The 18,243-nt window shown below is 42.5% G+C and overlaps 1 protein-coding gene across 2 annotated transcripts in view; it reads right to left on the reverse strand.

Moving 5' to 3' along the window:
- ATP6V1C1 (ATPase H+ transporting V1 subunit C1) overlaps nt 1-18,243 on the reverse strand; it is a 27,835-nt gene continuing 9,592 nt past the window's right edge. For both annotated transcript variants that reach the window (XM_081874479.1, XM_081874480.1), the window contains exons 3-13: nt 18,022-18,089; nt 15,949-16,034; nt 10,965-11,059; nt 8,311-8,402; nt 7,611-7,709; nt 5,992-6,060; nt 5,011-5,103; nt 4,835-4,928; nt 3,069-3,166; nt 1,271-1,397; nt 1-636 (exon numbers count right to left, since the gene is read on the reverse strand). In XM_081874479.1, the coding sequence (XP_081730605.1) occupies nt 541-636; nt 1,271-1,397; nt 3,069-3,166; nt 4,835-4,928; nt 5,011-5,103; nt 5,992-6,060; nt 7,611-7,709; nt 8,311-8,402; nt 10,965-11,059; nt 15,949-16,034; nt 18,022-18,089 (1,017 nt within the window). In that variant the 3' untranslated portion in view covers nt 1-540. The remainder of the gene's footprint in view (nt 637-1,270; nt 1,398-3,068; nt 3,167-4,834; nt 4,929-5,010; nt 5,104-5,991; nt 6,061-7,610; nt 7,710-8,310; nt 8,403-10,964; nt 11,060-15,948; nt 16,035-18,021; nt 18,090-18,243) is intronic.

An 18,243-nucleotide genomic window follows, 5' to 3' on the forward strand; every position in this document is an offset into this window, starting at 1 on the left:
TACAGTAATACAGGTGCTTTTATTTTTCTCCTGTGAATGTTTCCTGTGCATAAGTTTAAAACATTCAGAAAGCACAGACTGAATATCAATCTCCACATATTTTACATCACAATTCAATAACAATGTTTACAAGTTTTATATCTATGAAACACAGTGAACAAAATGGCATTAAGGTTTCTCCCCACAATCTTCCTTTGTAAACAAGTTCTTCCCGGAGGATAGTCAATGGAATTGATGCAGACCACGGTACGGAAGAGGAATGACCCTTTAAAAACTTTTTTTAAATAAGGACTATTTATAAATACACTCTGATTCTCTCAATATACATTTACAGACCTGATCAATTTAAAAGCGATACTTACATTTCTCTTTTAAAAGAAAATGTCAAAGAGATGGACCACTATGGGGATTATTCTCCTACGCGAGGGAGGAAGCAAGCAAGCAACAGGTTTACAGGAGAGAGTTAGGAGCATCACCATTCTTCAACCTTTTCTTCTTGGACACCAATATTATGGGAGGATGGTCAGGGTCAGAAGTCATCTACTTAAATTCGAGCAAGTTGCAGTCTATCTTGTAGTACACATAGGGGTAGTATTCTTGCTGACTGAGGTTCAAACCTGGAATATCCATAGTTGCCTATAAAAGACAAGTTTATTTTTTTTAACTCAATAACGAAGAGTTTAGCAGGAGAGTTAATGGCCACATATTTTCTTTAAACACGTACAAGTACTGTTGCTCAGACTCAGACAAAAACCACCTGAATTTTATCTTTTTGGTACATTTTCAAATTTCCTTCCCACTGGGGAAGGGTCATAGCTTTGTGACAGAACATATGCTTGACAAGCAAGATTTCAAGATTTTCTCCACTTCTATACAACACAAACATTTCACTTAAAGTCCCACTAGCTCCACTGAGATTGATAAATGACACCATCTGCCTCTATCAACAGAGTCTCCATGGCACCAAGTGATGCTGAATGGGAGATGATTGTTCCAAATCTGCCATTGTGGCACTCAAGACATTTTGATTACTGTTTTAGTAGTTTGCACAGGGCCATCCTTTCTAGCAGGACCTAAGACTACAAATCAACCATGTTTCTACTTTACCAACATCCAGGCAAACTTATAAACTGTCCAATCAGCACCAGCTCCCATGCTGGTAGATGTGGCTGAGCCAGATAGTGTCTCCTTGGTGTAAGAAAATTCTCAGTCAACGCAACTTCAACAATTTGAATTGTAGGTGGACATCGTAAAAATGCGAGTTACTTACATCAATGATTGCTGCTGCGCTGCTGTCAAGGTGCTTGTACAAGTCATACAAAACCTCTCTCAATTTCTTCATGGTTTTCTTGTTGGGCTGAAGGAGCATAGCCTGGAAGTTCACTGGCAAACCATACCTAGAAGAGCAAAGTAATTTTAAGAGCTGTTGGGGATGTGCTTCAGTTCTGAGACTTCTGGAATGCAATTGTTGTCACCATTAGTGATACAGTGAGGTAGCCGGTTCAGCTCAATCAAATGTTAATGCTGCTCTCCCCATCATGGAGGTGGGGATATGGTGATGGAATATGCATGTGCTTCATAAGCATCCGATTATTATTAAGCATCCTCTTTGGAGGTCTTTAAGCAGAGGCTTGACAAGCATATGTCAGGAGTCCTCTGATGGTGTTTCCTGCTTGGCAGGGGGTTGGACTCGATGGCCCTTGTGGTCTCTTCCAACTCTATGATTCTATGATTCTATGATTTTTGTTACATGATGGTTTCATGGAGTATGACAATTAGCCTTAGATGAGCAATGAACCTGACAATGTAAAATTAGCTTGGGTGGAGGGGGAATACAGTAAGACTGTGGAGAGGGGCCAAAGTCACCACTCCTGCCAGTTATTCTGGAAATATACTATTACAAAGGGGCAGCAAAATTCCCAAGGATATTGAGCTCTGCCGTTAATGAAACTCGAGAGCCTCTGTTCCAGTTGTTGTTTGCTGTGTTGCTTAGAAAAATTGTCAATAAAAATCAAACATTTAAAAAGTTTCTGAATAAGCACCTGTTCAGTCTTTGTGCTCCAAGCCTAATTAACAGGCAGGAGGATAAAACAGGTATCTGAAAGGGATAACTCTCTTATTTTGGAACACTTGTCTTATTCAAAGGTTTTGGAATCATCTTTGGACCATATTGGCTGTGAGTTCTGGAAGACCTGCTCCTTGCCTTGAAGGCTTCTCCACCTGGCCTGGGATGGCAGGGCCCTGATTCTGGCTACAGAAGCTGAGGCTGCTGAACAGACTCTTGGGCTGGGGTGTTGCTTGGGGGGGGGGTTGCTGGGGAGGGTTGCTGTTGTTGTTTGGTATCTGTATTCCAGATCTTGTTGTGATTAATGTGGAAATTGTGCAGTTTGGTTGTGTATTTTTTAACTTTTTCTTTTTTGTTTATGAATACTTCTGATATTTTTTCATGTTGTAAGCCACCTTGAGCATGATTGGAACTGTGGAAAAGCAGCACACAAATAAAATTTATGTATGTATGTGATCATATTTCCTGCATTTGCTATCTCAGTTTAAGAATCAGCTGTCATAAATCTGTTATAGCATTTTACTGTGAATCTCTTTACTGTACTCCATTGCCTTTGGCTCTTGCAAGCAGCAGCAACCAATTTGATGACATATATGTCCCTCTGCTGAAAGAAGGCGCTCCAGTGGAGGCTCCCATTAGTGAAAAGGCGAGGGAGCGGAATTTTCATCCCTTCTGCAGCCCATTGTGCTACTGTCTGCCTCCCCAAATATGTTCCAGGGATGCTGTTTAGAACATCAGACATCCAGAATAACAGCAGAAACAAAGTAGCACATCAGACTGTAGGAAAAGGGGGAGATTTGAAGACCACCTCTCTGCCTTGTGGATCATGGAAGTATCTGTAAATTGGCCTTGTTCCTAGTTAATGCGTAAATAGTAATTTGATTCAGATAATCCTGTTGCCTGTGCAAGAGAGCGCAGCTACCAAGATTCACCAGACCAAACATGTGGAATGCTAGTGATTCTTGAAGGAATGGAGCAATAGCTCATCTATAAAGAAAAATACCTCAAAACTGATTCAACGAAGACTCTCAGCGCTTTCACATGAATCCACGCAATGAAAGCTTCACTGAAATTTACTTTCAGCCATCGTACTAGAGGCCCCTGTATTTGGAAAGGAAAAGCAAGAAGGCATTTTAAGCATCAGGAGACTTTGCACTGTATTCAAATATGTTTTGTGTATGGCAACGTTACTGCAGCTGCTCTACAGAATGAACAGGCCAAAGCATGCCAAGAGGAGATAATGGAAGCATCATTTGGCTGGGGAAACTGAGATTCTGAACATCAACATCTTGTCATTTTAAGCATTTATTTCCTGCCTTTGTTTCTGAAGACAAAGGAAGCTTACCTAAAACTATAAAACAGCGATAATATAAAAACAGCGGAAACAAAAATACATACAGCAAATACATAAAAGACCAAGTCAAGGGTTCACCTAGTCACAGATTAAAATGATGGGGGGGGGGACCATCTTCACCTGGCATCAAAAATACGTAGGACCAGTGCTTTTTTCTGGGGGGACATGGGGGTACGCATACCCCTAAACATTTTGTGAATATAAGTTTGGCCTCATTGAGAATCAGTATTTCAATATGAGTAGAAAAATGAGAGGACCCCTAAACATTTTTTTTAAAGAAAAAAAAGCACTGCATAGGTAAAGGTAAAGGTAAAGGGACCCCTGACCGTTAGGTCCAGTCGTGGATGACTCTGGGGTTGCGGCGCTTATCTCACTTTACTGGCCGAGGGAGCCGGCGTACAGCTTCCAGGGTCATATGGTCAGCATGACTACGCTGCTTCTGGCGAACCAGAGCAGCGCACGGAAACACCGTTGACCTACCCGCCGAAGTGGTACCTATTTATCTACTTGCACTTTGACGTGCTTTCGAACTGCTAGGTTGGCAGGAGCTGGGACCGAGCAACGGGAGCTCACCCCGTTGCGGGGATTCGAACCGCCAACCTGATTGGCAAGCCCTAGGCTCAGTGGTTTAGACCACAGTGCCACCTGCATCCCTTTTACTGCACAGGACAGTATCCAAGGCTGCAGTTGCACCGGCACAATGCATTTCCATGGACTCAGTGGTGCTTCCTCTCCTGTCCTCATCAGCACCCCCCTCTCAAAACCAGCTCTGGAGGGTTGGGGGAACCTCTAGGGCAGATCTGGGGAGCTTCCAAAGATGATCTTACTGGATAGGCAGGTTCATATGGAGGGAATCAGCTTTTAAAAAGTCATGAAATTATTCAGGAAAATGTAGACAGAAAGAAAAAGGAACAAGCTTATCTACTGGCATGGATCTTTGTCTTTCAGAAATTACATAGGGCACCTCCAGCAGGAGATGTATGCAATGCATTCAGAACCACAGAAATGGTAGCAATCCTCAATACACTGGGCCCTGCACAGAAACATCTGAGAGCTTACATGTAGGAAGGGACCCACACAACAAATTCTCCTTCTGTGGAGGTAACGGGCACTGGGTGGGGGCTGATTTGTCTCACAGCCTTTGCAGATGGTTCTAGGGCCCTGACATCTCCCAATGCCATCTAGAAAACTAAATAGCCAAACACTGAAAAGCGTAGCCCAAACTGTAACCTACAAATACTATAACAGCTTTCATACTGTCAAAGGCTGCTTTGCTCGCTCTGCATTTACTGCAACGTTTCTTATATATCAATGAATTAGTCTCAATATTCCCTGAAGGCAGATGTAGGGAAGGAAGAACTATTTGGGGTGTTGAAGAATTATCTTCAAATATATTTAACACACATTGAACTTACAAACTGTTTCTTCTTATCAGTAGACAGCCTGTTCATTTCTTCCTTGTCTGCCTTCATCTCTTCTTCATTATACTGAAAGTCGCGGACCATAAACCTGCATCGGGAGACCAGCAGACCATTGTAGGTTGCCTTACAATTGCTGTTCGGCAGAAAAACAACCTGGGAGGACCACTTACTTGTTTTCCCTGGCTTTGTGCCTGAACTCATCCACGGCCTTCCTGAACAAGGTGACATTACAGAGATAACTATCCTGGTCCTCCGAAAGAACACTGCAAAGAATGAAAGACACCAGGGAGCACAGGTCAAAAAATAAAGGAAGAGACATACTGCAATAAAAACGGTAACCTGTAACGCAAGACCAGCAAAAACAGCTTATGTGCTGCTGCTGCTCAGTTGTGCTGCTTCGGATTACAGCGCTAGGCTTACAGATGGTGTACCGCTATTAGAGGAGTAATTGCAGCTCACCTTTGCCATGCTTCACAGGAGAAGTGCTCGAGTCGCATTTCACATTCAAAGCGTTGTCCTTTCTGAGCAAAGCTAGCTGCATTAAACCCGCTCAGAAAATGACCTCAGATGTGCAACACTACTTAACAGCTTTCAGTAGCTTTCCCAATCTTGCCTGCTTAGTAAAGCGAACGGAGCATTAGAGCTGAAGAACAGATACTGCTTCAGAGGAGGGGCGGGAATGAGAGTTGTACCCGCCCTTGCCCCAGAAAACGAATTCTGTGCAAACCAAAGGTTTCTCTAATGCAATTGGCCCAGTAGAAGATTACTGGACTTTCAACCTTCAAGTCCAAATGAGACCATGACAAAAATATGCTTTTTTGAACATCACCTCTCCTAACAATTGTACCATATGGTTGGGCTGTGGCCAACAGTACAGCTGGCTGCACACATTACTGGGCGTTACTGGAACTCAGTATAAGGTGGCACTTATATTCATTGTTCAGGAATGCAGTTTCTGGGGAAAAGGACCTGATTCAAAGACTCAAATCACAAGGTGATGAAATAATTCTAAAGAGAACTAACTTTTTTTTGGGGGGGGGGGCGTGTTGTAGTACGGGGCAAACCAAGTCTCCAAAAGCTGTTTCTCCTTTTTGTTTGAGTACATCAGCCTATTTTCAACTGCGTTCCTAAGTAAGTGGAATCAAACTTACTTGCTGGATCGTGGAACTATCATATCCGTTAAAGTTTCATATTGCTTCATCCAGTCATTATAATTTATCCTAAAGATGGAAAAGTTAAGCATTAGTGGGGAGGGGAGCACAAAGTTCTTTTTGCCACTGTCAGCACTACGAGTGTTTTCAGGATACACTGGGTATACACACAGGATACACCCAGGATCCAAGGAGCCGTCTGATGTGTCCTCCAAGTTTCTCCATGAATACACAGAGGGGCAGCCTAGTTTCCTTTCCATCTACAGAAGAACTTTGCACTGCATCAGATGTTGCTCTGTCAGGTGCTAAGTCAGGAAATAGTTTTATAGCACTATTGTATGTATCTTTACTCAATTTACTCTGAACTCCAGGGATTCATTCCCAGTGGTGCATGTAGCTTAAGACTTAGACAGACTTAAGTTCTCCAGTACAGCTTTAAGATCATAGTGTTGACCCAGGACTTGCAAGGAAGTTGTTGTAATGAACAATACCTATTGCAAACTCTTGTTTTTATTGCATAGGAAAAAGCACTCCTGGTTTTCACAGGGCAGAACATTGTGCATTAGAGCAGAGATCAAACTTTTAATACTTGATGTTTTTATTATGTTTTTAGATATGCTACAAGCCACTCGGAGTGGCTGGGGAAACCCAGGAAGATGAATGGGGTATAATAACAATAACAATAACAGTAACGGTAACAACAACAACTCAAAGTGCATATTTTTCATTGCATTTTTATGGACACTTACTTTAAAAGCAAATATGCATAGGTTTGCACTGCAAGCCCCATTCAACACCCAGAATGAAGCAGGCATGTGGCAAAATTAAATATAGAAATATAAAACTAAGTTTTTGTTGTGTATATAGTTTTAGATGTACAGAATGTTCTACATAATTAAGCAAGAAGCTAAACTCAACACCATGTTCTTTAGTTTCAACTCTTTATTGGCCTAAAAATGTCTTCTTTTCCCAAGACAATACCTTTTTATCAAGTATTTCCAGTTTTAAATTTTTTTTTAAGCTAGTAAATTTCCATGAGCTATCGGCATCCTTCAACCAACTCAGATACATCCTCAACACAATTTATTTTGACTAAAATATTATTACAGATAATAGCCTCGTTTGCCTGGCCTGCTAATACTTTACTAAGATTGCAGGCTAATACAGAAAGAATTAGGGCAGGGAAGATAAATGCAGTGATAAGAAGCAAAATGTTGACTGACTTCAGTAAATCCAATTTACAAGCTAAACACTTCAATAGGTCAGAGCAAATCAATGAGAATTTCTGAAACCTGGAGGTCAGTTTTCGCAGCTTAGCTAGATTTCTCGACTGACTTCATAAATGAACAGATTTTGCAGTGTTTGTGAAAGGGCTTCAACATAAAATGGAAACATTGAGTGCTTTTGCTGATGTTGAGACAATGTAAAGACAATGCCCGTTCCCCTGCCCCTTGGAAGTGGATTGCACATTTCCACATTTGCCTTTAATTATTCCATGGTAACATAGCAGTTTCAGCAAACAAATCATGCTGTGAAATATCCCTTCCTCTTATTACATTCGGTATGCTTGTCTTTACGTTTCAGCAAGGATTCTTTTTGAGACCAGGAGACAAACTTACTTTGGTACAACCACTAACAACGTAATCAAATATTCAGAATCAAGTACAAAGTCATCTTTCTTTACAATTTCGGCCAGACTTCTGGTTAGCAAACTTCCCCTGTTAAAGAACAAGAAGATCAAGAAATGAGTGTATAATTCTTATATTTAATTTGATCTGAATAATAAGACTTTTGGCAGTGAATAGCTACAATTTTTATAGTGCTCCTGATGTGATATAATCAATTAGACATGCCCCAAAACCAATCAATTATTTTACTGACAAATAGCCAAAATCTCAATCCAAGTGAGTGGCTAACTTAAGCTTGGTAAAGTGTGAAAATCCCAAGTTTTCAGATAAACTTGCATGATATGCAGAGCCCGCCACTTAATGTTATCTGAAAACAAAGATCATGTGCTGTGATACTCAAGACTGACAAGTTGAGCTATATGGCTGATTGTTATACAATTCTCTGTATGACTTCAGCATGATGGCAAATATGTTTCTTCCCTCTTTTTTCAGGTTTTTTTCTTAGCTTGTTTCAAATGTGGCTTTAACTCCACCATTATCTTGTACAGTATGTTCAAACCCAGAGGTAGGGCAGTCTGTTGATTTAGGCCCTTGCCTGAGAAATGTATGAATTCAGAAATCAAAAGTCACATTGAACATATCAAATTCATCAGCCTGCTTTCAGATTGCCTTACAGAAGAAGACAACTCACGCATTCTTCCTTTCCAAGTTCTGAAGGTTGCCTTTCAGGTTGTTGTATGCAGACGCCCTTGCCTTCAGGTCATTATCAATCTGAGTCACTCCCTTTAAAGGACAAAATTCAGAAGCAAAACTATATCAGTGTTTTCTAAGAAGCATTTAAATACTGCATTAGACTTTCCTATAAAAATGACAATTATGTGCAAATGAATATCAGGCTAGGAAAACGAGACAACATTCACTGGCCAGCATTCCAGTTGTTACCCTCCAGATGTTTTGGACAAGAGTTTCCATAAGCCCTTGGAGGACACCAGGATGAAGAAGGCCACAGATTATCACTTACACACAGTTTTTTAAAGAAGTAAACTATATTAGTAAACTGAGTTCGAAAAATCTGTAATTGCCTTAGAAAGGATTACGACTTGGAATCCCCTTTTTACGAACTTTTTTAAAACACAGAAAATTATTCTCAGAAGTAATGAAATAGCATTATTTTGTAGCATATATGACCTGTTTAAATGGAGCTTACACTTTGCTAGAACAGTCACTGAAGTTGCTAATGAGGTGGTGGTGGGATCCAGAAACATACTTGAGACTTACCCAAGGGCCTCCACACACCCGGTGGAATTCAAATTCCTTTCCCTTTGGACATTTAACCTCCATACATTATCAAATGGCTCTTGAAACTTCTCTCTGTTTTAAGTGCACCTTAAAAGGTACTGTTGCCCTAGACTCCCAGTTTTTTTTTCTGGCAGCCTGTGGGTCTTAACCATAGAGTTTTCCATCAAATATTATTTTTTAAAATTTATTTTTAATTTTTTTAAAAATTCTAACTAGGTCTGGTCTTGGATCCTTTCTGGAAAACCCATGTGGATTTTCAGCCTTGAAACAACTTTTTTTCCTAAGTTGTTGCAATAGAATAGTTTCAAAATCACAGGGCTATATCCAATGCTCATCCTACTCAGAGTAGTCCCAGTTAAACTAATAGCCATGGCTAACTCCAATCTTAATTTTAATGATCCTACTCTCTGTAAACTAGGGGGATAGCACCCACTGTGGCCCATTTGGCACATCAGAGGAAACAATTAATGGTTTACTGTGAACTTGGGTGGCTGTTCCTGCTTCAGCCTTAACACAGAAGGACTACAGAAGCTTGTTCAATGAAGTATGCCTGATTTGAACATCTAGCAGATAAAAGTGGTATTTAGGGGCATCTACTGAAAGATCTGGTAGTTAATGAATTGCTGCTCAAGTAAACAGCGCTCACGGTGAAAGGGTAAGGCACCACCCAAGAGTTTTCTGAAGGACTGGAAACAAAACTGATCACAGAGCTGGCAGGGAGGGACTATTTACTTCCTTTTACAATACAGAATAGTTATTGTTCCCATACTTATATGAAGCTATGAAATATTTGGGGAATTACTGCAGGGAATTGCCAAGAGGCCAACTAGAAGAAAAGCAATGATTTGGCTGTGGTGACCACCCAGGGAAGGCTACAACTGCACGCCTCACTATCCACAAATGGCACTTTAGTTGGCTTTATCTTCCCTTTCCTCTTTAGCACAATGGCACCATTCATCACTGGTGATGATTTATTTAGACAGTTAATCTACCAGCTATTTCACTAAGCAAGATGAATCTCTTCCTAGAGAGCAGTGGCCAGCCGCCCTGCAGCTGGAGAAAGAGCTTCCCTTCTTTGAGCTATTCCCTAATTAGAAGCTATTCCCATCCATTCCCAAATATCTATAGGAGAAACAAGCAGGGCAGTGGGGATGGGAAGAAAAAGAAAAGGCTTGGGTTTTTGTCAAGGGCAAATAGAGGAGTCTTAGTCACAATTAGTGCGGTTAGGAAACAGGATTGCTACATTCTGCCAGTTTGGAGAGAAGGCATAAGTTGTGGGAGAGAACAAGCTTTTGAGTTAGGACTGTGGTGCAAGGCTGCACAGACAGACAAGAAAATTAGATCAATAATCTTTTGGACAAGATAATCCACACTTGCCAGTGTAGGACTAAGCCTTCATAAATGGGCAAACTATAAACGAATACAAATTTGTGGTGTTGTAGGTTTGCACTGAACAAGACAAACATGGCAAATCTGGAACTATACTTGATAATCTGCTAACGATGATAAATCTTTACTTGGATTTTGTTATTTTAACCATGTGCAACTGTGCCTATTTTATAGCTTTGTTTCCATTCTATGTTCATTCCTCTGAAATGTCTGATCAATACCAATTTTGTCACTTACAAGTATTCAATACTGTAAGATGCCCAACTGGGTTGCATATCTATATTTTATTAACCGTATTTATATTTCCAGAGAATGCAAGACCCTGATGAGAGGTTAGTCTACTACCTGACTTTTTCCAGGTTCCCCCCTTTCTTAATGTTAATAGGAGGCAATTTTCCATTTCCTAAAACCTCAGGTCAGTGTTTTCATTGATCTGCCTGATAAATCACTGTATGCTTTTTGGGGGGGGGGAGCTTTTGCATGACAGAAGCTTTCTGCACTTGTTCGTCACTTTGGGGATTTTTGATGGTTTCTTCTTTTTTAAAAAAAAAACATCAAAGAGACTAAAAAGCAGAAGCAATTTTTACCACACCCTGGTGCATGTACCACAGAGATTATAACACAAGTTTCATACCTCTTTGGATAGTATAAACCTACCTTGGCAATTATTTCTGAAATATTCTTCAGAGACTGCTTGATTGGATACTTTGCCATGTCCCACTGGAACCTTGTTATGTAGGTGACCAAATCAACTGTGAACACAATGATTGAATATTGGTATTGGCAAACTGAGCACAAACTTGTGCTTTGTGAGGTGTTCTGGCTCCCGGCCGATTTATAATAATAATAATAATAATAATAATAATAATAATAATAATAATAATAATAATTTATTATTTGTACCCCGCCCATCTGGCTGGGTTTCCCCAGCCACTCTGGGCGGCTTCCATAAAAACCAGAAATACACTAAAATATCACAGATTAAAAACTTCCCTGAACAGGGCTGCCTTAAGATGTCTTCTGAATGTCAGGTAGTTATTTATCGCTTTGACATCTGATGGGAGGGCGTTCCACAGGGCGGGTGCCACTACCGAGAAGGCCCTCTGCCTGGTTCCCTGTAGTTTTGCTTCTCGTAATGAGGGAACCGCCAGAAGGCCCTCGGCGCTGGACCTCAGCGTCCGGGCAGAACGATGGGGGTGGAGACGCTCCTTCAGGTATACTGGACCGAGGCCGTTTAGGGCTTTAAAGGTCAACACCAGCACTTTGAATTGTGCTCGGAAACGTACTGGGAGCCAATGTAGGTCTTTCAAGACCGGTGTTATGTGGTCTCGGCGGCCGCCCCAGTCACCAGTCTAGCTGCCGCATTCTGGATTAGTTGTAGTTTCCGAGTCACCTTCAAAGGTAGCCCCACGTAGAGCGCATTGCAGTAGTCCAAGCGGGAGATAACTAGAGCATGCACCACTCTGGCGAGACAGTCTGCGGGCAGGTAGGGTCTCAGCCTGCGTACCAGGTGGAGTTGATAGACAGCTGCCCTGGATACAGAATTGACCTGCGCCTCCATGGACAGCTGTGAGTCCAAAATGACTCCCAGGCTGCGCACCTGGTCCTTCAGGGGCACAGTTACCCTATTCAGGACCAGGGAGTCCTCCACACCAGCCCGCCTCCTGTCCCCCAAAAACAGTACTTCTGTCTTGTCAGGATTCAACCTCAATCCATTAGCCGCCATCCATCCTCCAACCGCCTCCAGGCACTCACACAGGACCTTCACCGCCTTCACTGGTTCTGATTTGAAAGAGAGGTAGAGCTGGGTATCATCTGCATATTGATGGACACCCAGTCCAAACCCCCTGATGATCTCTCCCAGCAGCTTCATATAGATGTTAAAAAGCATGGGGGAGAGGATGGAACCCTGAGGCACCCCACAAGTGAGGGCCCAGGGGTCTGAACACTCATCCCCCACCACCACTTTCTGAACACGGCCCAGGAGGAAGGAGCGAAACCACTGTATAACAGTGCCCCCAGCTCCCAGCCCCTCTAGACGGTCCAGAAGGATGTTATGGTCGATTGTATCAAAGGCCGCTGAGAGATCCAGCAGAACTAGGAAACAACTCTCACCTTTGTCCCTAGCTCGCCGGAGATCATCAACCAGCGCGACCAAGGCAGTTTCAGTCCCATGATGAGGCCTGAATCCCGATTGGAAGGGATCCAAATGGTCCGCATCCTCCAGGCGTGCCTGGAGTTGTTCAGCAACCACGCGCTCAATCACCTTGCCCAAGAATGGAAGATTTGAGACTGGGCGATAGTTGGCCATACTGTCCGGGTCTAAAGATGGTTTTTTAAGAAGCGGTTTAATGACCGCCTCTTTCAGCGGATCTGGGAATGTTCCCTCACAGAGGGAAGCATTCACCACCCCGCAGAGCCCATCGCCCAGCCCTTCCCGGCTTGCTTTTATTAGCCAGGATGGGCAAGGATCCAGGAGACAGGTGGTGGTTTCATGCGTCCAAGCAGCCTGTCCACATCCTCGGGGGTAATGGATTGAAATCGATTCCATGCAACTTGACCAGACAGAGCTCTAGCACTCTTCCGCCCCAGCCCTGCTCCCACGGTGGTGTCTAGCTCCTTCCGAATATGAGTGATTTTATCTGCAAAAAACTTTGCAAAATCGTTGCAGGAGATCTTGGGGTCTTTACAAAGCCCCGGTGGTAAAGGTGGTTCTGTTAAATTACGAACCACCTGAAAAAGTCTCCTGCTACTATTTTCTGCAGATGCAATAGAGGCGGTGAAGAAAGTCTTCTTCGCCGTCGCTATCGCCACTTGGTAGGCTCTACATTGAGCTCTAACCTGTGTCCGGTCAGATTCGGAGTGAGTTTTTTGCCACCGATGCTCTAGCCGTCTCAGCGATTGTTTCATCGCCCTCAGCTCCGAAGAAAACCACGGAGCTGTCCGGGCTCCATGCAATCGGAGAGGGCGCTTCGGAGCCAGACAGTCGATAGCCCTGGTTAACTCCGCATTCCAGCGGGCCACCAGGGAATCAGCTGAAAGGCCATCAACATGGGATAAAGCATCCCCTACCACTCTCTGGAAACCATTTGGATCCATTAAGTGGCGGGGGCGGACCATCCGAATTGGTCCCACCTCCCTGCAGAGGGGAAGGGTCGCGGAGAAGTCCAGTTGCACCAGGAAGTGATCTGACCATGGCACTTCTTTTGTTTCACTTTTACTTAGTGTCAGATCACCCACGTCACTAGAGGTGAACACCAGGTCTAAGGCATGTCCATGACTATGAGTTGGGCCAAACTTATTCAGGGACAGTCCCATGGAGGCCATGCTTTCCACGAAGTCCCGAGCAGCCCCTTGTAAGGTCGTGTTGGCATGGATGTTAAAATCCCCTAGGACAACCAAACTAGGTGTCTCCAGGAGAAAATCCGCCACGACCTGAAGCAGCTCAGACAGGGAATCCTTGGTGCAGCGGGGAGGTCGGTACACCAAAAGGAATCCTGTACTGCCCCTATTGCCCAACTTCCAGAACATGCACTCAGAAAACTGGGTCTTCCCAGTAGGACGCCTGGTGCAAGCTAGTGACTTCCTAAAAATCACTGCAACCCCCCCTCCCCGCCCACATGACCTGGGTTGCTGTGCGTACAAGAAACCTGGTGGGCAAGCAGCGGCAAGGACAGGCCCATCTGCTTCCTCCAACCAGGTCTCTGTCACACATGCCAGGACAAATCCTCCATCCACAATCAGGTCGTGGATGGGCACAATTTAAAATTCAGGTTTAACCTCAAAAGCTCTGAACTTGGCCAAGGCTATCTGAAAGACCATCTTCTCCTCTATGTACCTACTCAGACCTCAAGTTCCTCTTCAGAGACCCAGCTCTGGCTGCCCCCATTGAATGAAGTGTGGTGAGTCACTGCTGGGAAAGTGGCATCTCAGTTATGGAACAGCCTGGCTTCATATTTCTTATCCTTAAGAAGACCTTTCTGCTCACTTTTAAATCATTTAAGTAATCTGGCCCATTTTTCTAAAATCTGTTTTTAACTTTAGGTGGGTGGAGTTCCGTTTGGTTTATTTATCTAGGGTTCCCATCTTTTAAAAATGGCTATGTTTACTTGGAATTTCAGTTGCTTTTTTACACAACTATTTTAAGCCAGCCAGAGAACTTTACGTTATGGGATGGCGCACAACCTGCATGAATGAATAAATACACCTACCAAGCAATGCTCCTGGAGACTTTATATAGATGTTTGCCTTTTAAAACACAGGAAAGATTATATGTAGTGTAAGAAAGTTTAGAAGCCATTGCAGCAAGGCCATATTAAAAGGTATGCTGTTTGGGATGTTTCTTTTCATATATGAATTTTGTGCACATACATCATTAGAGTGGATCAGAAGCAATAAGAGGATGGACCCCCAATTACCTTTAGTTGCTGAGAGGGGGGCATTTTGACAGGGCATTGTTGTGACAGTACTACAGGAGCAGAAGTGGCCCCCACCATACAATTTATTTCGACATAATTAAAAATACTGGATTGCTGTGTTCTATTTATTCAGGTCACCTAATGATAACCTAGATTTACAGGTGGTAACCAATTATAAAAAGCTACTCTGGGACAGCTTAACACTTATTTTGGCCAGCCGTGATACACTGGTTTAGGGGCGATGAAACGCTTGTTAGAACGGGGTTGAGGAACTTGCAGCCTTCCAGAGATTGTTGGACGTCAGCCTCAATCATTGGCCAAGCTAACTGGGACTTGCTGGGAGCTTGATTCCAACATCTGGAGGGCCACAGATTCCCCAACCCTCTTTCAGAAGTTACTTTAGCAAACTCTGAAGGCATATTACACACATCACATCAATTTTTTCACTGGTATTCAGAAATGGCACCCCTACTCTGACAAAAGCATCTGTGGTGTCACTTTTTAAAAGGACTGCAAGGGAAAAAATGGATCAGCATTCCAACAGGGCATCTTTCACACTATTCTTTGGGTATGACAGTATTTTTCATTTCTTTCTGATACTATAGACTCAGGGTGATAGCCAACTAAGTTGCACTGAGATCAAACCTATTGAAAACAACAGACCTAAGTATCTTGCCCTTGTTCTCAGTTGGGGCTACTTTGAATATACCTATTATTAGATATCACACTCAAAGATTTAATGGACAAGATCAGTATCATCATAATTATTTGTCTGTCTTTTTAATGCAATGAACATATCTATCTATTTCAAGGATGTTTAAACAAAATAAAAAAATTTCCCTCCAGTAGCACCTTAAAGACCAACTAAGTTAGTTCTTGGTATGAGCTTTTGTGTGCATGCACACTTCTTCAGATACTTCTTAAGGATGTTTAAATTAGCATACATGAAAAGCTTGTGCTTAACGTAACTAAGGAGAAGACACTGATCACATAAAAATCTAGAATTATAAACAAGGTAGGGAAAGCAGAACTGCAGCTGAAGAGCACGCTTCCTTTTAGATATTATATTTATAGGTTGGTTTCTAGGTTTTCTGCTTGCTTTGAATTTTTGCGATCACTTGTGTTGCAGAAAATGCTTTCCTATGACTCATATGCATCACTTCTGAATTTATGCTCAAACCATCAACTTTCAATGTCACCCTTCTCAGAAAGCTAACATTTACCTCCGTTGGCCAGAAGGTTTTCCTGAACTTTATCTTTACTGTCTTCCAGCACATCAGCCATATACTGTGCCACCTTCTTGACAACACTGAAGAGAAGAGAAAAATTAAGATAAAATTAAGATCCTATTCGTCTTTCTGTCTGTGGACTAAACGTTTCAGCAACTTGGGGGCTGTATCAAATGAGACTCACAATTATGTCACAATTGATTTCACAGAACTGTTTCAAACTGACAACAAATTGTCCCCCATGATACACTCCAAAATGCTGCTCATGAAATTTGTTATGGTTTAAGATCTGTTCTTTGCTCTTCAAAAGCTATGTGTCATTTAAGACTGGGCACTTTCTCTGATTTTTGTCAGTTTTACTCAATTCAAAGAATTTTTCATTGCTTTCTGTTAGGCCAATATCTAAAAATCGCTCCCGTGTCAGGCGATAAAGTGCACTAGTTAACTCTAGTATCAGAGGTGGTATGTCTCTGAAAATTAGTTGCTGGGGATCTTTTTTAAAAAACTGAATTTATATGGGACGTGGGTGGCGCTGTGGGTTAAACCACAGCGCCTAGGGCTTGCCGATCAGAAGGTCAGTGTTTCTAATCCCTGTGACGGGGTGAGCTCCAGTTGCTCAGTCCCTGCTCCTGCCAACCAAGCAGTTTGAAAGCACATCAAAGTGCAAGTAGATAAATAGGTACCGTTCCGGCAGGAAGGTAAACAGCGTTTCCGTGCGCTGCTCTGGTTCGCCAGAAGCGGCTTAGTCATGCTGGCCACATGACCCAGAAGCTGTACACCAGCTCCCTCGGCCAATAAAGCGAGATGAGCGCCACAACCCCAGAGTCGGCCACGACTCAACCTAATGGTCAGGGGTCCCTTTACTTTTTAAAAAATTTTAAATTTTTTTTAAAAAGAATTTATATACTGCCCTATACCCAGGGGTCTCAGGGCGGTTCAGAGAATAGGAGGAGTGCTGTTGCACTCCTGCTTCTTCTGTTTGTACCTGTTTGGCTACCGTGAGAACAGAATGCTGAACTGGATGGGCCTTTCATCTGATCCAGCAGGGCTCTTATGTTCTTAGAGATCATTTTAGCAATGCAGACAGTCAAAGCACAATCACACGTTCCAAAACATGGCAAAACTGCAAGTACTTAAGACTAACACATTGGGTTGGTTCACAGGTAGCATTCCAGAGCCTCCAGATGATCCTTGTTTTCACCTGTTACCCTCCCTAGCAAAGCAGGATTGGAATTCCATACCTAGTTTGGAGGGCAAACTCAAACCACTGCTAGCCAGTTTGGTTGTTGTGACTTGTTATGGTTGTCCAAACCAAGAAGTAGATAATTAACCTAAAATATTGTTGGAGACTCAGAAATATGGCAAAATAAACCATACTGTGCACGTAACCTGATTGCTGGCAACTGACAAAGTAAAGAAAATAAGACAGGGATAGCTTTATCATTACACAAACTCAGGACTGAAACCACAGTTTGGCAATAACAAGCAAGGATTGGAATGCCAAAAGCAAACTGCAACTTAAAGCTGGCTAGCTATCCTGGCATGTTAGGAAAAAGCAAAGCATATCCCTGGGGTTGGTCACCCCAAATGACTCCTTCCTTAAAACAAAATAAAAAAAATCCTTCCAGTAGCACCTTAAAGACCAACTGAGTTAGTTCTAGGTATGAGCTTTCGTGTGCATGCACACGAAATATCTGAAGAAGTGTGCATGCACACGAAAGCTCATACCTAGAACTAACTCAGTTGGTCTTTAAGGTGCTACTGGAAGGATTTTTTTTATTTTGTTTTGACCATGGCAGACCAACACGGCTACCTATCTGTAACTGACTCCTTCCTTGTTTAGTTTATCTGCTCACACCAGAGGAGGTACGTGGGAGAAATCAGGCTGCATGCACAGTATGGTTTATTCCACAAAGGTTCTTCGCTTTCCATTATGTGCTAACACTGACAGTCATTAAGCTGGTTGACCTAAAAACCAGACAATTAGCAGATGATACATAGGCTTCTATATTGCAACAAAACGGAAGAAACGTGAGCAGTGATATTAGGTGGATATTAAAAAGTTACCTTTCCACAAATGTATCCAGTTTAGCCAGCTCATCAGACAAGCCAACTAACACATCAAGGGTACCAACCTATAAAGGAAAGAATGAGAATTATTTTAGATGGAACATATATAACAAGGTAACTGTAAGAAGGAACTATTAGACTAACAGTGCAATCCTATGCATTTTTAATCATAAAGAAGTCCCACATTAAATACAATGGGATTTATTTCCAAGTTTGCAT

This window comes from Podarcis erhardii (assembly GCF_964252035.2).
Source record: "Podarcis erhardii genome assembly, chromosome: 8".
NCBI lineage: Eukaryota > Metazoa > Chordata > Lepidosauria > Squamata > Lacertidae > Podarcis > Podarcis erhardii.